This window comes from Barbatula barbatula, assembly GCF_947034865.1.
Source record: "Barbatula barbatula genome assembly, chromosome: 1".
Classification (NCBI taxonomy): Eukaryota; Metazoa; Chordata; class Actinopteri; order Cypriniformes; family Nemacheilidae; genus Barbatula; species Barbatula barbatula.
This window is the reverse complement of record NC_136766.1, coordinates 15,347,659-15,370,611: the sequence shown is the minus strand read 5'-3', so window position 1 is coordinate 15,370,611 and position 22,953 is coordinate 15,347,659. Positions and strand designations below refer to the sequence as shown.

The 22,953-nt window shown below is 36.8% G+C and overlaps 2 protein-coding genes across 5 annotated transcripts; both read right to left on the bottom strand.

Annotated features, from left to right (window-relative positions):
- Window positions 1–100: 100 nt before the first annotated feature.
- LOC306901367 (receptor-type tyrosine-protein phosphatase eta-like) lies at window positions 101–3,942 on the bottom strand. The gene is made up of 9 exons (XM_079469053.1): window positions 3,858–3,942; window positions 3,540–3,627; window positions 3,061–3,151; window positions 2,905–2,978; window positions 2,685–2,819; window positions 2,379–2,495; window positions 2,147–2,307; window positions 1,889–2,024; window positions 101–1,636 (listed from the first exon to the last, which is right to left on the bottom strand). The coding sequence occupies exons 3-9, from the start codon at window positions 3,131–3,133 to the stop codon at window positions 1,481–1,483; spliced, it is 852 nt and encodes a 283-aa protein (XP_079325179.1). The 5' UTR covers window positions 3,134–3,151; window positions 3,540–3,627; window positions 3,858–3,942; the 3' UTR covers window positions 101–1,480.
- A 23-nt stretch (window positions 3,943–3,965) lies between these two features.
- ptprja (protein tyrosine phosphatase receptor type Ja) lies at window positions 3,966–22,104 on the bottom strand. 4 transcript variants are annotated; one of them, XM_079469022.1, is made up of 20 exons: window positions 21,909–22,104; window positions 16,529–16,550; window positions 16,193–16,372; window positions 15,732–15,842; window positions 12,994–13,269; window positions 12,621–12,887; window positions 12,278–12,529; window positions 11,353–11,601; window positions 10,869–11,126; window positions 9,493–9,759; window positions 8,861–9,112; window positions 7,785–8,039; window positions 7,382–7,642; window positions 7,004–7,270; window positions 6,233–6,487; window positions 5,656–5,937; window positions 5,425–5,571; window positions 5,097–5,280; window positions 4,782–4,900; window positions 3,966–4,500 (listed from the first exon to the last, which is right to left on the bottom strand). In XM_079469022.1, exons 1-20 carry the CDS (start codon window positions 21,975–21,977, stop codon window positions 4,415–4,417), a joined length of 4,059 nt encoding a protein of 1,352 aa, XP_079325148.1. In that variant the 5' UTR covers window positions 21,978–22,104; the 3' UTR covers window positions 3,966–4,414. The 4 variants fall into 4 exon arrangements, 3 of the variants coding, with proteins under 3 accessions (XP_079325148.1, XP_079325150.1, XP_079325149.1); XM_079469024.1 differs by lacking the exon at window positions 4,782–4,900 and having other exon boundaries at window positions 3,966–4,013; window positions 4,419–4,500; XR_013787377.1 differs by having other exon boundaries at window positions 4,419–4,500; window positions 4,782–4,943.
- Between the last annotated feature and the right edge of the window lie 849 nt (window positions 22,105–22,953).

Genomic DNA, 22,953 nt, shown 5'->3' with positions numbered 1-22,953 from the left:
AACTTTTATTTTGTATAATAACATGAACCGAAAAACATTGTCAGGAATCACAATAAATCAGGTTTGTTTCATAAGCACACAAAAATAACCACAATGGTGTCAAATAAGTGCAGCAATTTTTATTTATTTAAAAATAATACAGAGTTTATCTGTAATATGTTCATTACTGTGACCAGCAGAGTATTCAATAATCATAAACAAATAAAATGGCTGAATATTAAAACTACACAAAGCAAAGTACAGTCTGAACAAAAAAATATATTTCTGTACAAATATAACAATTTCAATGCACAAACAGGATGTGACTTTCTTTTATAATAAATTATCAGTAGGTATACTGAACATTTACAGTATATAAAACAATTCCTGAAATATTCGACCAGTAAATTGAAATGCTTATAAATGTATTGCACTTATACAGTCCCAACAATCTCAATAGTTTTATAATAATTCTCTGCTGGTTTTGACTGCTAAGGTAAATAAACTTGTTAGATTTTACAATAATATTCACATTGTTAACATTATTTACATAAGTTAACATGACCTAACCATTAATTAACATGACCCAACAATAAACAATACTGGTACAGCATTTATTCATCTCAATGTTAATGTCAACATTGATGAATTACTTTTAATCAATCGTTTCTATTAATATTAGTTAATGCAAAATGGACTTAAATGAATTATAATGGTTTTAACTTACATTAAAACATTTCTAAATGCTGTAAAATATTGCTTAGTTACATGTTAGCTACTGGAGCAATAAATGTGATCTTATTGTAAAGAGTTACCAAAATGATTTAATTTAAATCTTTGGACACAAGCGATTTCAGTGTTACTTGATATTGACATGCAGTGAAGGGGTTGGACTTATTACTCATTAAGGACCAATTGAAGTAAGAAATAAGGTGTTGGTGTGTTTATTACAGAAGGTACTACACTATAATGGAGGTTCTACAGAGCAATAGGAGAGTTTCCAATAGTGAAATAATGGATAAAACTGTATTTATTCCCCACAACCTAAAATGGAAAGGGAATATTGGGAAAGCCCTAAATGTAATTCTGATATATTCCTATGTGCGCCCACCTCTTGTGAAACCAGCCACTTGCTTCTTAAATATCCAAGACATCTGTAACTTATCAGATTTAATTACGTACCCGTTAGATAAGAGGAAATGAAAAGAACTGCATTTCTTCAAAGCAAAACCTAAAGCAAAACCAACTGAGAAATAATGCAAAGAGGACCATTAAAGAGAAATGGCATGTTTTCATCAGCAGGACTAATTCCTCACAGGTTATTGCACATCTTCGTGAAAAAATTCAAAAATGTTAATTATCACAACGCAGCACTGCCACTTCTGTACCTGATTAAAACTGAATTAATAAAACATACTTATAAACAAACATACTTATATAAATATATACAAATATATTTGGTTTCTTTCAATTAAAAAAAAGTCAGTTACAGGGCAGAGGGTCAGGCATTATGATAGCCATTTTTAGATTTTTTCAAAGGTTCAAAGTTCTCATAAATAGTGAGTGCAGCTGTGTTTTGGTAGATCAAGTCTACATTGTTTCCAGTCCTAGACCTGATGAAGTCCATGGCACACTGGTTAAGAAACACATATTGATCCTGCAGAATTAGAGAATGTAAAGGTCCACATTGTTACAAAACAAGAACCTGATAATAGCCTGTCACACATCATCTTTCTTTTCCAATAAATGTATTTAATCTACAGTACTGTTCACAAATGTCATAGCTTTTTATCTTTAATCTATATTATAAATTATATTTTCTCTACCAACTATGTTGCCTGATGAAGATGTATGTGTGACTAATGTACGTGTCTGTACAGCCAACAGAAATACTTTTGTTATTCATTACCTCTGTCTGCACCATCAGTGGTCTATGCATGCGTAAATCATGGATGATCCCATATACATCCACTACACCATCACGTTCAATCTGAAAGATTAATCGATCAATGGCGATCAAAGTTCCTGTCCGGCCCACACCTGCACTGTATTTTGGGAACAGAATTCAGAATTCATTTAATATTCAATGCACAGTATGTTTCTTTGAAACGATATGGACCATTTCTTTCTCTAAAGTATGTTCAAGAATTCAGAAAATGTTCAGTACCTGCAGTGCACAAGTGTGGGTGAATGTCGTGAGTGCTGCTCCATGTGTTCTCGGACCAGGTGCCTGAAGTTGATGAGAAGCTCAGTGGTCTCAGGTACTCCGTGGTCCGGCCATGCAGTGAAATGGAAGTGACGAACTGATCGTGTCTCTGCTGTTTTCATCTGTGAGGACAGGGCAGATTTATGCCACAACTGTGCATGACGTTAGAAAAAGACAACACGAACATACTTACATTTTTTACTTCAAAGTCACGTATGGTCCAGTCCTCTAGTGGGATTTCAGAAATAGTCGTCACTGTCAGATTGGTAAAACTTTTCATGTCTGATGGCCAGTACTTCTCACATTTTACCTTAAAGGGACAGCAATAATTGGAGTACAATGTTTGTTAAATAGATGCAAAAAAACAATGCTGAATATACATAAACAAATGTGTTGAGTTTAATAATGACTAATGCTAATTGCAATCTAAGATAATGGTCAGAATTATATATACTGCATGTCAGGTGAGAATACACATAATTAAGAATGGTTTCTGTACCCGTCCTTGCTCATTGCATTTGGTGAGCATGACAATGGTGTGCATATTTTTCTCCCAGATCATCCTCCAAAAGTCATTGACAGTGCAGGGCAGAGGTCCTTGTGCTGCGATAAACTCCTTCTTTGATGTGTAACCCTGTAAACACAGAGTTAACATGAGAACTGTGTGAAAAAGCCAGCTGTGATCCGATATTTTCTTGATTTGAGCTTTTCTCCTTTACCGGCATGTAGCTGGCATTAATGTACTCATCAAATGGACTGCTAGGCACAGAGAGCTTAACTCGAGATGAATCATCTGCCGAGAAGACATGAACCATTTTCAGCATAGAAACATGAAATAAAAATGACCAAAATAGACTAGACAGTAGCAGACATACATGGCAGCACATTGTTATAGCGATTCTTGGCTTTGTTTTCAGGGGCCGTAGCGACAGTTTTTGCCTGATTCATTCCAACCGGCCTTAGATCCTACAAACACACAAAAATAATGAATAAACTATATATATAATTAATAAAAACAAAAACACAAAGCAGCATATTCAACACCATTCATATATTTATCTTTAAGTTAATGATAAATATAAAAAAAGCATTAATTTCACCATGATTTCTATCATATTAAACGCTCAATCCAAAATCATAATGTGTCTAAAATATAATATGGGAATGCAGCAGGTACAAAGACCTGTTGTGGTCTGTCTACTGGCAACACTAGCACCACCTTGAGGTCTTGCTTAGTCATTCAACAAGCATTTGGTCAAATCTAACCAAATGTGATTTAACAGTAGTCCAAGATTTAGCAGCTGCTACTAAAAAAAAGTTCCAATAAAATATAAGGCAATATTTTGAACATCACCTCAAATTCTTCAGCAAATCCACAGAAGGAATCAGCTCTTTGCCTCCTGTAGTAGGACTCATAATCTTCCACCTTGATTGGATTACTCCTGTAACATCATTAAATAATAAACCCCAGAAAATATATATTAAACCATACAACACACTGCATAATAATATAAGACAGTACAATTATAAACATAATTTGAACATGTACTTTAAAGCATAACCACAATAAATAGAAACAATATATATCTCATTATCAGACCCAACTGAAAAATATGGTATTTTTTAATAAAAAAATTAAATCACAAATGCTAACAAAAAAGAGAGTACTTACACTTTGTTTCTGTAAGAAAATAAGAATGACTTAGTGTTAAGCTTATTATAAATATGTAATTATTAGTTTTAAGAACACACTGCTATTTGATGAGAATAGTACACTTACCGTATGGGGTGGATAGGAACACTAGTAGAATCATCTTTTCTTTGTTTCCTGATTTAAGATAAGATGATGTTGTTATTATAGCTCTAAAGCAGAGATTTAAAGGAGTACAGCTCACCCAAATATAATACTTCTCTCCTAATTTAACCCCGTCACCCCTTTTTGATATTTGGGTGAACTATGCCTTTAATTAAGGAACTAGCAGTATTTGAATAAGTCTGCTTGCCATTAACAAATGAAACTTGGGAAAGTAAATCCAGTTCAGTTAATCATTATACATATAGGATCTAAAATTGTGGTAAACAAATACATTTTCTTTAATAATTTGCCCGTGAAACTCAAACACAATTTGCAATGCAAAAGATTCCTACAATACATTTTCCTGTTCCTCTAAAATGCATCACATGACGTTGGTAAATGTTTAATGTTTGAATCGAAACATTATGAAAGCTCTACCGTCTGCAAGCCACAACAACGATGATGATTACAATGAGAACAGCAATGACGCAGACTCCTCCAGCTACACCCCCCATAACCACTGAGAAATGAAGAAAAAAGTTATTTTACAGTATATATTAATTACACTCGGTTGTGTTAAAGTCACCATGTACAATAAGCACGCTGTTCACAAATGGAGTGTGCCTTTGACAGAAATGTGATCTATGTTTTAACTATAAATGCAAATCAAATGCACTGTTCTCAAAAGGAATGATAGTAAGGAAATACACATAAATGCATTGGGTGCCTGATCAATAAAACCAGCATGGATGTGTTACTATGAAAAAGCTGATGTGACATAGTCAGTGCTTTGAATATTACCTGGGTTCTCTGGCAGAATGATGGAGGTTTCATAAAACTTTGATATGGAGTAGTATGAATTAGACACGTTTACTAAATTGTTGGTTAGCTCCAGATGAGTGAAAGTGATGATAGCAAAACTGCAAAAAGCAGAACACAGCAACCGGGGATGTGTAACAAACACTTTAGCAAGCAACAACAGTGCTCATGAATTAGCACGGCAAGGAAAAATTAAGAATAAAATAAAGTTTAGTTATATTAGTGATAAAGTATGCATTACATTTGGTTCTATTGTATCCAGCGAAGAGATTACAGAATAACACTTAATGGGCCTACCTGTAACTGCCTTTAGCATTAAGTTCCCCATTTGTGTAACCGTTCCAATGTGTCTGATCTCCAATGACAATGGTGTGTTCATCCACATTTCTGTGCGCCGTTGCTTTGACTACAGCCAGGTAAGCAGAGCACAGATTTGCTTTCCAGAGCTCATAGGTATTTAACTGCAACTCAGTCTGACAACCTGTGGAAGTAAAACTCACAATTACATTTGTTTAGTTACCAACTAACAGAACCGTTTAACATGTAATGAAGATGAGCTTTCATATTATTGAATTGTAGAAAATGTTGACATTAAACAGTCTGAATAAACATCGACGAAACATACCAGTAGCATCGGAGCATACAAGGACACCATAATACAGCACGGGACCATTGGAGTCATTAAAGACTTCCGGCTGAAGAATCACAGTAAACTTGTTGTATTGTATATCACTCACTTTCGCTGCTGTTTCTATTGTAGGGACAACAGGTCCTACACACAATAAATACAGAAAATATATGTAGAGACATATAAATGAAGCAGAATGCTAAATATTATACAAATAAATCTCATTACTTGTGATTCCAGTCATACAGTGGATCATCTTCCCTGTACTATTGTTGCCACAGCCGATGGTCCAAAGAGTGGCCGTGTATGAAGTTTTGTACTTGAGTCCAGAGAAGCTGTGGTTGTAGCTGGTGGAGCCGTGCCTGAAGCTGGTGGTTGAAGCTGAAGAATTAGAGGAGAGCTTGAGTTCAAAGGCCAGATATCCACCAGGAGGAGAAATCCATGAGAGCGTCAGCATTGGTAGAGTTAGATTAGGACCAATACAGGTCAACGTCTCCACTGGAGCTGCATCTGTACATAGAAAATATCACTGTATTTGAGTCTTATCAGAGTCTAATGAAATCCACTAGAATACAAAACTTCCTTGGATTTACACTTCTAATGAAGGAGTCCTCGAACACATAAGCTAATATTATTCTTTAGTTTATTCTTTAATTATATAAGCATATTGTACCTGATTACTGAGTTTTTTTAAAACATTTTGTACAACATACGATCAAAGAAAGACTTTCACTGCTCTTACTAGATCTGTTTTTCTAGGGTGTTTGTATTTTAGCAGTGCGAGCTTGTGTGTGTTTGTATTAACCTGTACATGCGTCCAGCCACACATCATCTCCCTCCGTGTCGTCAGAAGTGCTGCCTCTCACACTGATGTTATACCGTGTCGAAGGCATCAGATTTTCCACAATAAAGTTTCCTGAAGTGGTTGTGTAATTCTTTAGCTCTGCCTTCTCGTACACTCTTACTACATACTTTGTGACCCTTTCCACTTCCGCCCATGTTACAGAGATTGCATTTATTTTCAAGGAAATAACTTTGAGGTTTCGGACAGTATCAGGCTCTGCAAACCAATACAGGAAGGACAAGGGTTTTTAACAATACAAACACTTGTATATTGTAGTAATTTTATAAAAGACTTGTTGTCGGTCACTCGACTTCACACTGCAAACTGTGAAATGCTACAGGAAGACTTACACGACACACATAAATGGGAACGTTGAAAATTAGGCTAAATAATAATACGTAAATCGAAGCTTGTTATATTTTAGCATTAGTAGTGTAGTTGCCCGTTGCCTACGATTTGGGAGGCTTTTCTTGGGTCTTATTGGCTGACTTTTCTTCATTATTCATCCATTTCAAATACATTCCATTAATTACAACTGTAGTTTGGTAATGAAAGAAAACAGTACCATTGCACAATTTTCCTGCTATTTCAGAAAAAAAAATTCAGAACATTAAGGCATACGGCATCCGATCTAAAGGTTTGTAAGGTCAAGAGAACATTTTCCTTAAATGTTACTTTGTAAATAGAATTTGCTCAATATTTTGGTACAATATTACTAACTGCTGAACTTACTAGTGGTTACAGGGAATCTGAACACAGATTCACTCTTGAAACCCATTGGCCCCACAGTAGCTACAGAAACATTGTAGGATGTTCCAGATCGCAAGTTGTCCAGAAGAAAAGTGTTATTTGTAGTCAAAAACCGACTGCAGTTAAGGCCAAGAAAGTAGGTAACGCTGTAGTTAAAGCTGCCAGGAGTCATGCCCTGAGCTTCAGCCCACCGCAACAGCAGAGAATTGGTGCTCTTCAACACCTTCAATTCTCCTGGTTTGTTTGGATCTGAAACACAAGTAGCAACTATTAATACAACCATCTGCTGGGTTTGTGTATTAAATGATTTGTTGTTGTTGTAGCATGATTTCACATTATGGTTTAGGGTTGAAAGCTTACAGGTTGCATTGGAAACTGCACTTGATGTTTCCTGAAAAGATCCTTTAATAGTGCTGAGTGTGATTTTGAAGACAGTTGCAGCTTTTAGTTGACTGAAGGTATAATTGAGCTGTGAGTCCATAAGGTTTGTGGAGTTGATCAACTCCATACTACTGATGTTGAGGATATACTTCTCCAGTCCACCGACAGGAGGATCCCACATCACCACGAGCGAGTCATTAGAGCCCCGATTCTCTACTTTTGGAATTACCACAGAGGGCTCTTTGCAAAGAGAGAAAGAGAGAGAGCTTTCAGCAGCAGATATTACTAATATTGTTTTCATCAAAGGAAGTATTTGTGCAATGTGTGCGTGTGCGTTTTCTTGGTGGAGCGTGTGTCGGAGTCACACAGATCTCCTTCATACTTGTTAAAGTAGTGATGTTCTGTGGCTCTCCCCAAATGTCATAAGCCAAACTAAAAAGCCTGAACAGACACAGGGTCCCGGGCAGCAGGTCCGGTACGGTGATGTTTTCAAAGGACGTAGACAGGTTTTGTGAGCAGTTGGACGACAATATTCTATAAGAAATGCCCATGTGGTACTCCTTAGGAGGGTCCCAGTTCAGCCTCACAGCAGAAACATTCAGAACTTCATAACGCACATTAGAAACTGGATATGGTTCTGCAACACAAACAAAGAACATGGGACAACTGTAACAGTACTGTGCATTTAACTAATAAATAACAAAACTTTAAACTTTATATATTCATCTAGTCTTTTTTATTTTTTATTTTTGTGAAATACTTAAAATTATGAAAATCACCAAACACAATTTCAAACTAATCTGCATTTGCACTAAACTGCAAGGAACAGTTCACCCCCAAATGAAAATGTACTCGTACTCAAGTTGTTCCAAATCTGTCTAAATGTCTTTGTTCTGATGAACACAGAGAAAGATATTTGGAAGAATGCTTTTAACAGTTCAAGGCCAACACGGACTACTATAGTAGGAAAAATAGCTTTAAAAAATGTCTTTTTCATTTTGAAGAATGTAGGAAAGCAAAAAGTTCTGGGGCACTTTTGACCACAATTGTAATTTTTTCTACTATGGTGGCCAAGAACTGTTTGGTTACAAGCATTCTTCCAAATATATTTCTTGGTGTTCATCAGAATAAATAAATTCATACAGATTTGGTACAACTCGAGGTGTGGAACAACTAGAGCGTGAGTAAATGAAGACAGAATTTTGTCTTCTGTTCCTTTGAAAGACATAACATCTAAAACTAAACTATTATGGACATAATAAGTAATCTAATGAAAATTTGTTTATTTAAACATTTTACAAAGTGAAAACCTCTCTCCTTTTCTCTGACAGAGAATGCAAAGCTTGACTTATTTGTGATTCATTACCACAGATTAAAGTACATGAGCTACACTTCTAAACGTACCGAATATACATGTATATGCAGTAGTATGATTTCATGTGCAGTGTGGTTACTTACTGCTGTAGGCTGTTATGAACTGGGGATTAGACTGGGTGTGACCTGCTGTCTGTGTAATAATGCTGATGTTGTATTGACTAGCAGACTGAAGTGACGGCAGCTCTGCGTTGGTGCTATTCACAGTTTTCGTCTTATTTGTGAAATTGAGCAAATAGGAATACCCGTACGGCTGTTTGTCATGTTGCTTCCAGATCAGAGTTATACTGCTTTCTGTGAATCCGGTTACATTCACTCCAGTTACAGGACTTGGATCTGAAAGATCAAATAAATAAACATGCACCCAACACTTAAGCAATGTTCTGTCCAGTTTGGTTAATGTTGATCATGCGGTAGGGTGAGCCAAAAAGAAATAAGTGGCCCTATTCAACAATTAATTGGGTCGCCATTGAATAATAATAAAATGTTTACAGTTACAAGCAAATCTGGAATTTATAGAAATCATGCCAGATATTGTCACTGGTTCTCAATTAAGACGACGCATCTGAATGGTATGAATTGGCAAAAAAAAAAGAAATTTCTAAACTGGAGAGCAAAAGAGAAGAATTTCGGCCAGTTCCTCACACAAATATCAAGCTTGTGGAATAGGTATCATACAGTATAAGTAGGCAACTACAAAGGTCACATTTGCTTACTCGTGTATGCAGAGTAATTCAAAGGAGTGCTCAGATATCCCAGTGCGCCAATGGTCTTCACAGTGATGTCGTACTGGACACCTGACCAGAGGCCAGTCAGAGAGATGAAATCTTGGCTGCAGTTTAATGTGTTTGATGTATTTGTGCTGCTGTACTGCAGGAAGAAGATGTGTGTCACTGAGCTCATGTTGAGCGGTCGAGCCCAGCTGATGTTCAGAGAATCTGAGCTTCGAGCAGACACCATCAACTCACGAGGAGGAGTAGGCACTGTAAAAACAACATCACATATATCACAATCTTATTTTTTTCACTTGCCTTTACTCTATTCTGAGCTACTAATATTTTCTACCGTTAAGTCAACTAAACAGTTTGGATCTTAAAAGGATAGTTAACCCAAAAATACACACCCTCAAGCTGTTACAATCCTTCATAAATGTCTTTGCTCTGATGAACACAAAGATATTTGGAAGAACTGCCAACGCAACTGCCATTTCCCGGACATCACTAACTACCATAGTAGGAAAATTATTGTATAATTGTTTTGTTCTGTTGAACATATAATTAGATATTTTGAAACATTTAGGAAAGCAAACAGTTCTAGGGCACCTCCGACTACCATTTTAATTTTTCCTAGTAATATGTCCCAGTAGTGTCAGTTGCTTACATTATTCCAAATATATGTTCATCAGAACAAAGAAATATAAACGGCTATGAAACAATTTGGTGTGATTCATGACAGAATTTCATTTTTGGGTGGAGTATCCCTTTAATATAAATGTTCAGATTTTTCTTTGTGGGAACCGTTTACTGGTCAACACACAGTGCTAGCACACCTTAAAGGGATATACAACCCCAAAAAATGTTTTACTAACCCTCTAGTTGTTCCAAACATTTATACATTTCTTTGTTCGGTTGAACACAAAGAGAGATATTTTGGAATACTGTTAGCAACCAACAGTTCTGAAGCATCATGGACTGCCATAGTAGGAAACATTTAGACGGTAGTCAAAAGTGCCCCAGAACTGTTTGTTTTCCTATATCCCTCAAAATATCTTCTTTTGTGTTCAACAGAACCAAAATAATGACTAGTTACTTGTCAGTCCAAGATGTTGAAGAAACAATGAAATGTCACATGACAGTGCATGTTTGTAGAAAATAAAGTTAAAGGCTTAACAGCCTTCAAAAGACTTTGATAGGTTACCCTAAAATATCATCATTCGATATTCATCATCATTTACACCCCCATGTAATTCAAAACCTGTATATGACTTTATACAAGCGATTTTGAGAAATGTTGTGTCCATTCAATGGAAGTAATTGGTGATTTTTGTATGAACTACCCTTTTGCAATTAGTACGTTTGTGTCTGAGTCTTACATGTTGCATTCTTGACAGCGTCACTGTCCTGTTTAATGGGTCCACTGATGCTTGAAACAACAACATTGTACGCAGTACCAGGCACCAGGTCTGAGAACACTACAGAGGTAGCATTCGTCCGGTTCTCCGTTTTCAAAACTGTTTCATTGAGCAGCAGTCGGACACTGTAGAGGCTCACATTGCCAACGGGCGCCCTCCAGTCCACTTTAATACTATTCGTTGTTCCCACAGCAGAAATAATTGATGCTTTATCAAGCCCTGACAACAAAGAATTAAATGAAGATTAACTCATTCACTGCCTCACTGTGTGGAATACCTAGAGTGTGTAAAAATGCACAATATGATTTGTATACTAGACAACGCATAGGAACATTTCGATGCTTAGTGCCGGAGGAAACATTGACTTAAGTACGTTTTTGGGTGAAAGTTGAAACTGACAACACGAAAAAACAGCAATGTTTAAGTTAAGTATAAAAAGTAATACCTGTAAACTCAGAGACGGACACAGGTTCGGAGCTAATGCCGTTTGCAACAGTTTGCACAGTAAATGTGTTGTTGCTGCCAGGGACCAGGCTTGATATATTTGCAGTGCTCCCGTTGTGTGTCGTCTGTTGTCCATTCACAATCACGTTATACACATATGTTGATTTGTAGTCACTCTGATTAGACCAGTTGAGCAGCATCCCAGTTGTGCCAACGCTAGAGGCAGTTAAATTAATCACTGGAAGAGGCTCTGAAACACAGATACACAATGACATTCTGCACTAGATGCACACATGTCGAGCACTGTGTGCTACTGTAAATACAGTATGTAAAGAGTATTAAGCAAACTGTTTATTAAAGGAACAGTTCACCCAAAAATTACAATTCGGTCATCATTTACTCACTCTCAAGTTGTTCCAAATCAATATACATTTCTTTGTTCTGATGAACACAGAGAAAGATATTTGGATGCTTGTACCCAAACAGTTCTTGGCCACCATTGACTACCATAGTAGGAAAATGTGTTTTAATAAATGTCTTTGTTCTGCTGAAAACAGAAGAAGATATTTTGAAGGAAAACAAAAAGATCTGGAGCACTTTTGACTACCGTTGCCATTTTTCCTACTATGGTAGTCAATGTTTCCAAGAACTGTTTGGTCACAAGCATTCTCATATTTTCTTTTGTGTTGAACAGAACAAAAGAAATGTATATAGATTTGGAACAACTAGAGCGTGAGTAAATGATGACCGAATTGTCACTTTTTTAGGTGAACTGTCCCTTTAAATTAGATGTAGCACACATTGTAGGCTTAAGTCTATACATGTTTCACTTAGTTTATATTTACAGTTTTTTAGTTTGTATATCAATAGCCATTTTAGTTGCTGATGTTCTTGGTTTACAGGAATTGTACTGTATTTAGACTCACTGGTATAACACGGCATGGTTTGTGACGGGCCAGAGGTGTTGCCATTTAATATGTGTGTTGTAACGCTGCAATTATACGGAGTACCGGGCTCCAAATGAGTGATCTGATAATTGTTGGATGTGGTATTGAACATATTGTTGAGGGTGGTGATTATGTAGTAGAACAGGCTGGAGTTTCCACTAGGGGGGAGCCAGGTGAGATTGACCGAACTGGTGCTGACAGAAATCGTTAGATTCTGCACTGGATTAGGAGCTGGTGGAAACACAAGCATAAAAATATACAACCATAAAACAAAAAGTGTAAGACAAACATAATTTGTCTACAACCGAAGAGAGAGAGACACCTGTATATGTAGTGAGGTATACACATAAGCTCCTGCGATTTTTCACTCCGACCGTGACCACACAGATTTCATACCGACTGCCTGATGATAAACTTGAGAGCATCAAGTCAACCTGACTTGTGGTTTGATTGCTCCTTGGTTGGCTGGGTGTATAAGAGACTTCATAGGATACATTCACTCCATCCATCAAAAGAGGTCTCCTCCAGAGCAAAGAAATAGATGTATTGGTTCTATTTCCCACTGTGAGTGCTTCAGGTGAATTAGGCTCTGAAAAGAAAAAAAAACACTATACTATAAAAGGTTGTACTGGTATTAATGTTGTTTTTGATGTTCTGGTGATAATACAAAGAGTTTATAAAGCTTTTTAACTCACTAGTGGCAAACGATACTACGGATGAGATGTTTTTTAGGATTCCCGAAACAGTCATAACTGTAATGTTGTAGACACTTCCTGCTGTTAGGTTACCAATTTCAGCTTTGAGGTTACCAATCTCAGTGGAGTTTTCACCGACGGTCAGGTTCTGTGACAACGCTGCACTGGATATTTTCACTATATAATGGTCCACATGACCTTGAGGAGCCATCCAGCTTATGGTTAGACTGCTGTTACTGAAACTCACTTCAGTGATGTTCTCCACCTGTGCTGGATCTGTGTATAGGGTATATACGTTTGATTAAAATGGCTGTCCAAGTACACAAAAACCATGGGCATCCATACAAGAAACTTGATTTGATGCAGAAAACACAAACACAAACACTGCTAAACGCTCTTGTTGTGCATTACTTATTTGTGTTTTGAGATATCCCATAAGCCTGTCCCTCTGTTTGATTATCAGAGGCCACTGAAGTGACTTTGAAGGTGTATTTGGTGCCAGGTGCGAGTTGTGAGACGTGCATGGAGGTTTGGTTAGTGGTGAGGGAGAATGGCGGGTTTACGCCCCATGCTACTCTATAATATGGGCTGATGCCATTTTGAGTCATCCAGCTCAGAAATACAGAGTTCACAGTCGTAGATGTCACAGAGATGTTAGTGATGGGGTCAGGGCCTGTGAATGCAAGTGAGCGGACACTCAAACACACATACTCTCACACTCTCGTTTTTAGAGATACATCACTACTCATTAACACTCATATCGTTGCTGTCCTTTCGAAACCTTGGATGCCCAATTGTGCTGTATTTCGGGAGGAGTGGAACACTGTACTTTTTAAATGATTAAAATTAATTCTCAACTTTGTCAACACAATATTTAAAGGGATAGTTCTCCCAAAAATAGAGGAAGAGAAAGCAGAGAAAGATTTTGGAAGAGTGCTTATTACAGTTCTTGGCCACCATACCAAAAAAAATCAAGTAATTTTTATTAATATGTTGAACACAAAAGAAGATATGAAGAATAGTTCTGGGTCACTTTTGACTACCATTGTCATTTTTCCTACTATGGTTGTCAAAGGGGTCCAAGAACTGTTTGGTTACAATCATTCGTCCAAATATCTTTAGTTTTAGAGAGCGAGTTATTCATGCCAGAATCTTTTTTTCATGAACTATCCATTTAAAGCTGCCATAACACATGCAGTTTCTTCCAATCTCATATTAATCTTGAGTAGAATTGCATACTTGGCATCTTCAAAGAGTATTTAGTTTGATCACATTTATAAAAGATAGACACAGCTGTACGATTATGGGTGTGTGAGGGGAGGAACTAAATCACGAGCAAACAATACATCATGGCAATACATTATCCCTGCATAACTATTTATTCATGATACAGTGCATCCGGAAAGTATTCACAGTGCTTCACTTTTTCCACATTTTGTCATGTTGCAGCCTTATTCCAAAATGGATTCATTTTATTATTTTCCTCAATTCTACAAACAATACCCCATAATGACAATGTGATATATTCACAGCCTTTTCTTTTGTTGAAGCACCTTTTACACCAATTACAGTCTCAAGTCTTTTTGATTATGATGCTACAAGCTTGTCACACCTATATCAGTTTCTCCCATTCGTCTTTGCAAGATCTCTCAAGCTCCATTAGGTTGGATGGGGAGCGTCGGTAAACAGCCATTGTCAGAGCTCTCCAGAGATGTTCAATCGGGTTCAAGTCTGGGCTCTGGCTGGGCCACTCAAGGACATTCACAGAGTTGTCCTGTAGCCCCTCCTTTGTTATCTTGGCTGTGTGCTTAGGGTCATTGTCCTGTTGGAAGTTGAACCTTCGTCCCAGTCCGTGGTCCAGAGCGCTCTGCTCAGGTTTTCATCGATGTTGTCTCTGTACATTGCTGCATTCATCTTTCCCTCAGTCCTGACGCTGAATAATATCCCCACAGCATGATGCTGCCAACACCATGGTATTGGCCAGGTGATGAGCGGTGCCTGGTTTCCTCCAGACATGACGCTTGCCATTCAGGCCAAAGAGTTCAATCTTTGTTTCATTAGACCAGAGAATTTTGTTTCTCATGGTCTGAGAGTCCTTCAGGTGCCTTTTGGCAAAAAGGTTCTCCTCTCTCCACAGAGACATCATAGAGCTCTGTCAGAGTGACCATCCTAGTGCCAGCTCTAGGAAGAGTCCCGATGGTTCCAAACTTCTTCCATTTACGGATGATGGAGGCCACTGTGCTCATTTTCTGTACCCTTCCCCAGATATGTGCCTCGATACAATCCTGTCTCGGCGGACTACAGACAATTCCTTGGACTTCATGGCTTGGTTTGTGTTCTGATATGCACTGTTAACTGTGGGACCTAATATAGACAGATGTGTGCCTTTCCAAATCATGTCCAATCAACTGAATTTACCGCAGGTGGACTCCAATCAAGTTGTAGAAACATCTCAAGGAAGATCAGTGGAAACCGGATGCACCTGAGTTCAATTTTGAGTGTCATGGCAAAGGCTGTGAATACTTATGTACATGTGCATTTTTCGTTTTTTAATAAATTTGCAAAGATTTCAAACAAACTTCTTTCACGTTGTCATTATGGGGTATTGTTTGTTGAATTTTGGACTAAGGCTGTAACATGACAAAATGTGGAAAAAGTGAAGTGCTGTGAATACTTTCCGGATGCACTGTATGTTTAAGTAGAGGATCATGGGATGATTGATATTGGCTGAGACTTACGTAGAGTAAAAGTTTGATTGGCCAATGGTAACTGTCCCGTCCAGTTCAGATAGACTGACGTGGAGTTGAGCTGCGTCACAGTCATATTGTTGAAGGTCTCTCCTACTGTTGCTAAAGAGTCAAGAAACACTGAAATGACTGAAAGAATGCGGAAAACGTGTGGACAAATGATACAGGAATGTGTGGGAAAGTAGATAATAATCAACATTACTTAGTTTGCACCTTCCTGCTTAAAAACACAGGTGTCAAACTCCAATCCTAAATCTCACAATCCTGCAGAGTTAGATCCAACCATAAACACCTGAACCAGTTAATTAGATATATGGGATTACTTGAAAATTACAGGCAGGAGTGTTGGACAAACTGTGCTCGACAGGACTGCAGATTGACACCATTAAAGGCTTATAAAATGAATGTAGGTAGTTTCAGTGTTTTGTATTAGTAGAATAAGAAAGGCTTACTGTTGGAGCACCCATCTGAACCGTTTATTTTGAAGAAGTATGTGTATCCAGGCTGCAGTCCAGTCACTGTGATGCTTGATTGACTGCTTGTCTCATTGGAGATCTGCGTACCGCAGATGGACCTTTCTTGTACGAAGATTGTGATGTCTGCCGAGTTTGACTTGTATTGGCACAATACACCTAAATACAGACGCAAAAAATAAAAAAATAGTGTAGGCAACAGCCCTATTATTCAACTTAATTTATATTATATACCATACAATTAAAGAAATACAGATAAAATCTTATTGAAATGGACTGTACAATTGAAAGCGGAGTAGATATGATTTCACTTACATTGAGAATGTCCATAAGGGACCTGGGGAGGAAAACAAACTCTGGTCAGGCATAATATCTACGTCTTAAATTTTTCTAGAAACAAGTTTACCTACTGTAGTAACACAACTAACATTGAGGACATTTGATCATCTGGTTAAAATGTGGAGTTTTGTTTACCTTCATGTGGGTTTTATACGCAGATGTATCTGCTGGTTTGAGGTATACCAGTGATGTCTCCACTTCAGCTTTTTTCTCATGACCTCAAATGTACATCATTGTTCCATATTTATCAAATGATGAAGGACTTTTTCACTATTACTCTTAAAAGTGGAAAATACCTTTCTAAATATTTATAGTTTTTTATTCTACCGTAAATGTTGTTTTCTTTTCCTAGTTCCGTGAACTGGTTTTTACTGGCATATAATCAATACTCACACCTTCCGTTTTGTTATGAGCTGGTTATTATCAGGAACCTTTTCAGGTTACAGATTTAACATGTTTATTGTTTATATTGTCTTTCTGTTCTGTCCTGAATGGCCACAACTTCTGCATAGGAAGCAATAAAACCAAAATGAACATTTGAGAAAAACAACACTCTATATCATATGTCATCCTCCATTACTACATCATGCACTATAAACTGAACGAAGATACATTTTTTGAATGAAATAGCTCATTAGCCTAGCCTAGCTCACCAGTTAGAAGGGTGTGATTAGTTTAGAGAGTCATGAGATCAGCATTTGAAAATGTGTCTTTTTAACTGAAATAATACATGTATTCATTTCAACTTTGTCCTAAACAAGACTTCCTCTTTTTTGTTGAGAGAGTTGACTTTAAACACTATTGCTGAAACGGCAAATAACAAACTACGGATGCACAAATACCATTTTTAAAGATGGTACAAGTACCAATCTTTTTTTCTGGTACTCGCCGATACCGATCTCTTTACCTGTATGTTTTGTGAGGTGTATATATCTGTATTTTTTTATCAGTATCGGTGCATCCCTGTAACAAACAGCAAATATTTGACAGCTACAGTATGGAAGTTAATGTAATTGTTGATTCAGCCTGAATGATTACAAAAAAGTACATTTACACTTCCATAAATTCAGACATATTGCTAAAATAATTATCAGTTAACCTTTAAAAACATGTACAGTGTACATTCCAGGTAGATTTTATGTTTGACTACCAAACACTTTCATTTATTGCATCATTAGATGCAAAACCCTCTAAAATCCACCTCAGTCAAAAATGAGAATTAGGATGTTGAGTAAAGCTCTCCACACATAGTAAACACTACTCAAATCATTTAGATTCCAAACCAGCTAAATAGCACACTCTGCCCGGTCTGAAATATATCCTATTGCTGGAAGTAAAAGGAGGAGCCTAATAAAAAATGCTAGCTTAAAAGAAAAGTTGGCTGACAGACTTAAGAGGGTTTTGCATCTGAACTATTAAATTTTTGTTGGTTTTATGACTCTAAAAGTTCACTTCTATGCTTTTGGTATTCAGTACAATTGATGATGTATTGTAAAAAATACCCCAATGGTTAATGAGAGTTGCTACAGTAAGCACAATTCAGGTAAAATAAGAAGTTTCAGCCTTTAGTACGTATCATCATCATTTGATTAAATGAATATTATAACATACATATGCCTATAATCAATTCGTTTTCCAAATACCCCCAGTTGAAAGCTATACATATGCAAAGGATCTAAGATTGCATAAATGGAAATGCTCATTTCAGTCTATTTAGACTTGATAATCCAGAACTACTATTCACACACATTTACACCACAACTTTCTATGGACTGTTCTCTTATCAGCAGGCGTACAGATCGGTCCATCCACTACCCACAGGAAGAAGGCCTTACCCAGAATGCAACTACACTTCCTACTATAACATATAGTACAGGCATTACACTTTAAAATTGCAGGCATTTAAATTGTATTTGTTGGTATGTTATCTCCCTGAACACAGTAAATTTTGTCATTATCTTCCTGAAGAATATTCTGAAAACTCTGTGTGCACATGCACTTAAGTAAATGAAACCTCAGTCTCTACACTTATATTAGACTGATTTCATTTGTATCGAACGTCAATTTGAACATTCAACATGAGACGTGAAAGATACCAACTGATTATTTAGTGTTCCACAAGTTTCAGCAAATTTCCTGTGAGAATGTCTTATACTGTAGGTGTCAAACAAAGTGAAATATTATACTTAAACTTCCTCTTTTCAAATTCAAATTAGTACCAACTCTGTAACACCCCTGGTGTGTTTCATCATCACTGTTCTCATCTTAAAACTCAAAGACACACCACACAAGAAACTTTCCATCATGTGCGCGTGTCTGTAGAAGAATGGTTACTGAAGTGGAGGTGAAGTACTATTTACAGAGAGGGCGGTGTTATTGTAATACTGTTAAAGGAATAGTTGACCAAACATTCTGTCATCATTTACTCACACTGTAGGAATTGCTTTGTTCTGCTGAACACAAAGGAAGAATGTCAGTAACCAGACATCTAATCTCACATTTACTGCCATAGTAGGAAAAATAAATACTATGGGAGTCAATGGGGGATGAGATCTGTTTGACACTCTTCCAGATATCTTACTTTGTTTTTATGCAGAACAAAGAAATGTATACAGGTTCAGAACAATCTGAGTGCGAGTATAGGATGACAGAATTATAATTTTAGGGTGAACTATCCTTTTAAGATATTAAAGAATGCTACACAATTGTTATGATGCGTTTGTGTTTCTCTCCATATACATTAATATTTAGAGACAAACAGATACTGTTCGCAATGAGGACACCATTTTTGCACGTTGCTGCTGTGAAAATGAGTGGTGCTTAGCAGTCAGACAAACATGACAGTATAAAACTACAAAGGCCGTCTTACAGTTACAGTACAGTACGAGTGATAATATATACTATAGCACAATGTGTATACACATTGCAAAGAACACTGGTCTATTGGAGATCCTGTAAAATGTCCATAAAATGCAATCATGCATCGCCTTGTCATGAATATTATTTCCTCTAGTATAGCATACAAAGACATAGCAGCATTCCAACAAATCAGCATGAATGGCATTTTCACAATTTTCCATATCTAGTTTATTATTTATGCAAATTCATGAAGCCATTTTCATGTTGACATTTTCAAGTTTGCACATTTCAACAAGCCACAACATATAATAAAGCCATTGAAATCTGAATGAATAGGGAAAAATTTACATTGAACACAGAATTGAGCGTGTGTGTGTGTAATCTATTCCCCCCCGGAACAGGCCAGGATCTTTCTACAAGAGGCCATTATAAAACTGGACACAGGCATTTTTGGGAAGGCATAGAAATCTCACTAATAATGACTGAAGTTTTAAACATGAGAAAATGAATTTAATTTCTAAACTTTGGAAAGAACATTGCACAATCCTGGTCTCTACTAAGGCTTCTGCTTTTTTGTACTGTCATTCAGTCACTCTTAATGACAGTGTTTTTTTCCCTGCACTTTGTCATTGTCATCAGTCTCATGGCATTGCTGTTGGAAATGTGTGTATTTATTATAAAATGTCAAAAAAAATTCAAGTTTAAAAAGTGAGTTGTTTTAACAACACTAATAAAAAAACATGTTAAAATCTTCATTTAAATAATTATGTGAAGAAAATAACAGGAAATTTAACTATTGCAAATATTTTGAAGTAATAAAAGGATTAAGCACCAAATGTCATTTTAAAGCTGGATGCTACAATGTATAAAGTTAATATAGCCAACTCTTAACAAATTAAGAGTTTTTCACAACCGATTACAGTTCAAAATATTTAAAATACTGCATAGGATGTTGCTAGAAATGACTTACAACCCAACCCACATTCCACAGTGTAGCATGTAAGCATTTGTTCATAGTATAAATTATACTTTAAACATTTTGTCTTGTATCTTCAGAGAGCAAACATAATGTGAAAAATGACTACATCCAACAGATGCTCCCTATTAAACAGAGCCCAAATTCAACAAGATATGATGCACAGATCTTAAGATAAACCTCAAAGAGTAAGGGAAGTTGGCTTCCCTGGGGACGGCTCGTGCATGCTGTACTGCTAGATTCCTTCTGCGTGTTTAATTACTCTACCACACAGCACCACATTTCATGTATAGAATAAATAGCTAGAAAAAGTATTTGGAACACATGACCATAGGTACAAGGGAAAATCTTCACATAGGAGAACAGCTGCTTACTATTGGTGTCAAAAATAAACTTTTCCTGTTTTACGTTTTGTAAAGACACAGCTCTACGTTTTCCAGAGCTCTACGTCACAGTTTACCTTTTCTCCATTACCGCCGACAGCGGATTATTCGGCCTGAATGAGCTGGACATTTATGCAAAACACTTTACCTTCCTGATGTGTTAATTGCCACACCCTAAGCATTAAAGGAACTTTACATGTTACTTTTGCGTAAAATGAGAGAACAGATTCCTTCTATATCAAACTGCAGAATCACCATTAGATTTGTTGTAAACCAATGCAGGCTGTTCTTAAAAAAACATAACACTTGTATTATTGTTCAAGTTTGGATAAAACAAACCATCTTCTGTTTTTACAGGCAAATGACAATATAACACACTTTTTGGGAACAATATATAAACTGAATTACGTAAAAGTCAATATGATACTATACAGTTAGAATCATATATCAAGTATCGTCGTCCCCTGTGAAAAATAAGAGAGATCTATACGAGTAGCATTGAAAATCGTATCCCACAATTCATCTCTCTTTTTCCTCTCTCTGTACACCAAGGCAACTGACAGATGAGATTACTCTTGAAATTTGCATAGATACTGGTTGCACTTCTGGTTAATTCGAACATCATGGAAAATCTTCAAACTTATTTAAAACCACTACAATTGATTTACAGAACTGCTGCTGACAAAGTTAACAGCTGAAGCATATCAAAAAATCAACAATCTATTTAGAAATGACAGAAGGAAACAAAATCACTGTTGAGTAAGTTCTGTTCATTTGCGGTCATGTAATTTGGGAAGAGTTTAGTAAAGCAGGAACAGAAGTGGAAGTAAGCTATTTGCAACTTTTCATGAAACAACGTGTGCATTGAAAGCAACTTTAAACAGTGTAACAGTTTGCCTCAAACATGCAAATTATATCACTCTCAAGACCCTTCATAAAAAAAACACGTAAGTACGTACACGCGTGATTGTTTCATTTCATAGCCCCCACTAACGAGCTAAACAGCTATAGTTCACGAAAAAAAGCTTGAAGAGTTTAATATCGTCAGTACGAGCAGAGCTTGTTTAGAAATGTAAACAGAGACGCTTCAAGGTACTTTACATGGAAATGAACCCGGAATAAAAACTCACACACTCACCAACACTAGCAGAGCAAAGACGATACTTTCAAGGAGTACACTGGCTGGAGGTAAATAACGCTGACCCATGGTGGCAAACGACGAAAAAACGTTTATGTCATTTCATAATTGGTTCGGAACCGAGCTAAAAAAAAAAGATGTACGATAGTGGCAGTGTTGCTCATGTCATCACTGCTTCAGGTGCCTCGGACTGACCAAATTCTCATTGACTTCATTTCTCTGCGTGAAAGGGGCGGAACAAAACGATTCACCCCGCCTTCATAAAGTTTTGCTGCAGATCAGAAATAAACACCACCGCTAACCAACCAACACAGGACATGCAACCAGTTTTAAGGACCACAGAAAAAAATATGTTCCCCATTCGCAACTCTGAATATCTGACAATGATTTTAAACGTCATATAAAATAGGTTTAAGTCATTAATGTGATCGAGATTTTGTCTGGCCATTTTTATGTAGAATTTTCACTGCCAAACACTGATAGTTGCTGACCGTAGCAATGTTTGCAACTCATCTATACATGACTGTATTTTGTGTATAATTTGTGTATTTCTGTTATTTCTGTTGTTTACTTTTTAGGTCACATTATTTGCGGAACTTGAGTCAAAAGTGTTGGTATTCTGATAGGTTGTTTAGGTCAATATTGTTTTCCCAGAAATATGTTTGAGAGTATGACACAAGAGAAGAGCAAAATGCGTTTGCTCAAATTAATGCTGGTAAGTTTCAATTCTCTAAAGATTTCCCCAGTCACACATTAAGGTAGCCGCAAGCATAACCTCACCTGTGTTCTGTTTGCCCTTGTGCAGGCCTACTCCTTATTAGGGAGTTAAGCAATAGTCTGTCGGTACGCAAGAACGGCAAAGAACTACATTACAGAGAAAATTAAAAATTACTTAGTGTTACTTGGCCTTTTGTGTACTGAAACAATTACTATTGCAACCAGCTAAAAGGAACCAGCCAAATGGAAAATAAATATGATTGTTTGGAAGTAGCAGACCAGAAATCATCTCACAGCACAACACTGTCATCGGTTTCAATTCTTGCTA

Bases quoted from the DNA above. Each gene is read 5' to 3' on its own strand.
- LOC306901367 (XM_079469053.1), bottom strand. From the start codon at position 3,133: ATGAATCAGGCAAAAACTGTCGCTACGGCCCCTGAAAACAAAGCCAAG. The intron at 2,308-2,378 runs GTAAGTATGTTC...CTGTCCTCACAG, and splicing joins GTGACTTTGAAGTAAAAAAT to ATGAAAACAGCAGAGACACG. The intron at 1,637-1,888 runs GTAATGAATAAC...CTAATTCTGCAG, and splicing joins CACTGATGGTGCAGACAGAG to GATCAATATGTGTTTCTTAA.
- ptprja (XM_079469022.1), bottom strand. From the start codon at position 21,977: ATGGGTCAGCGTTATTTACCTCCAGCCAGTGTACTCCTTGAAAGTATC. The intron at 15,843-16,192 runs GTAAGCCTTTCT...TTGACTCTTTAG, and splicing joins TTCAGATGGGTGCTCCAACA to CAACAGTAGGAGAGACCTTC. The intron at 4,501-4,781 runs GTAATATTCAAA...TTCATTTCTCAG, and splicing joins CATTCTGCCAGAGAACCCAG to TGGTTATGGGGGGTGTAGCT.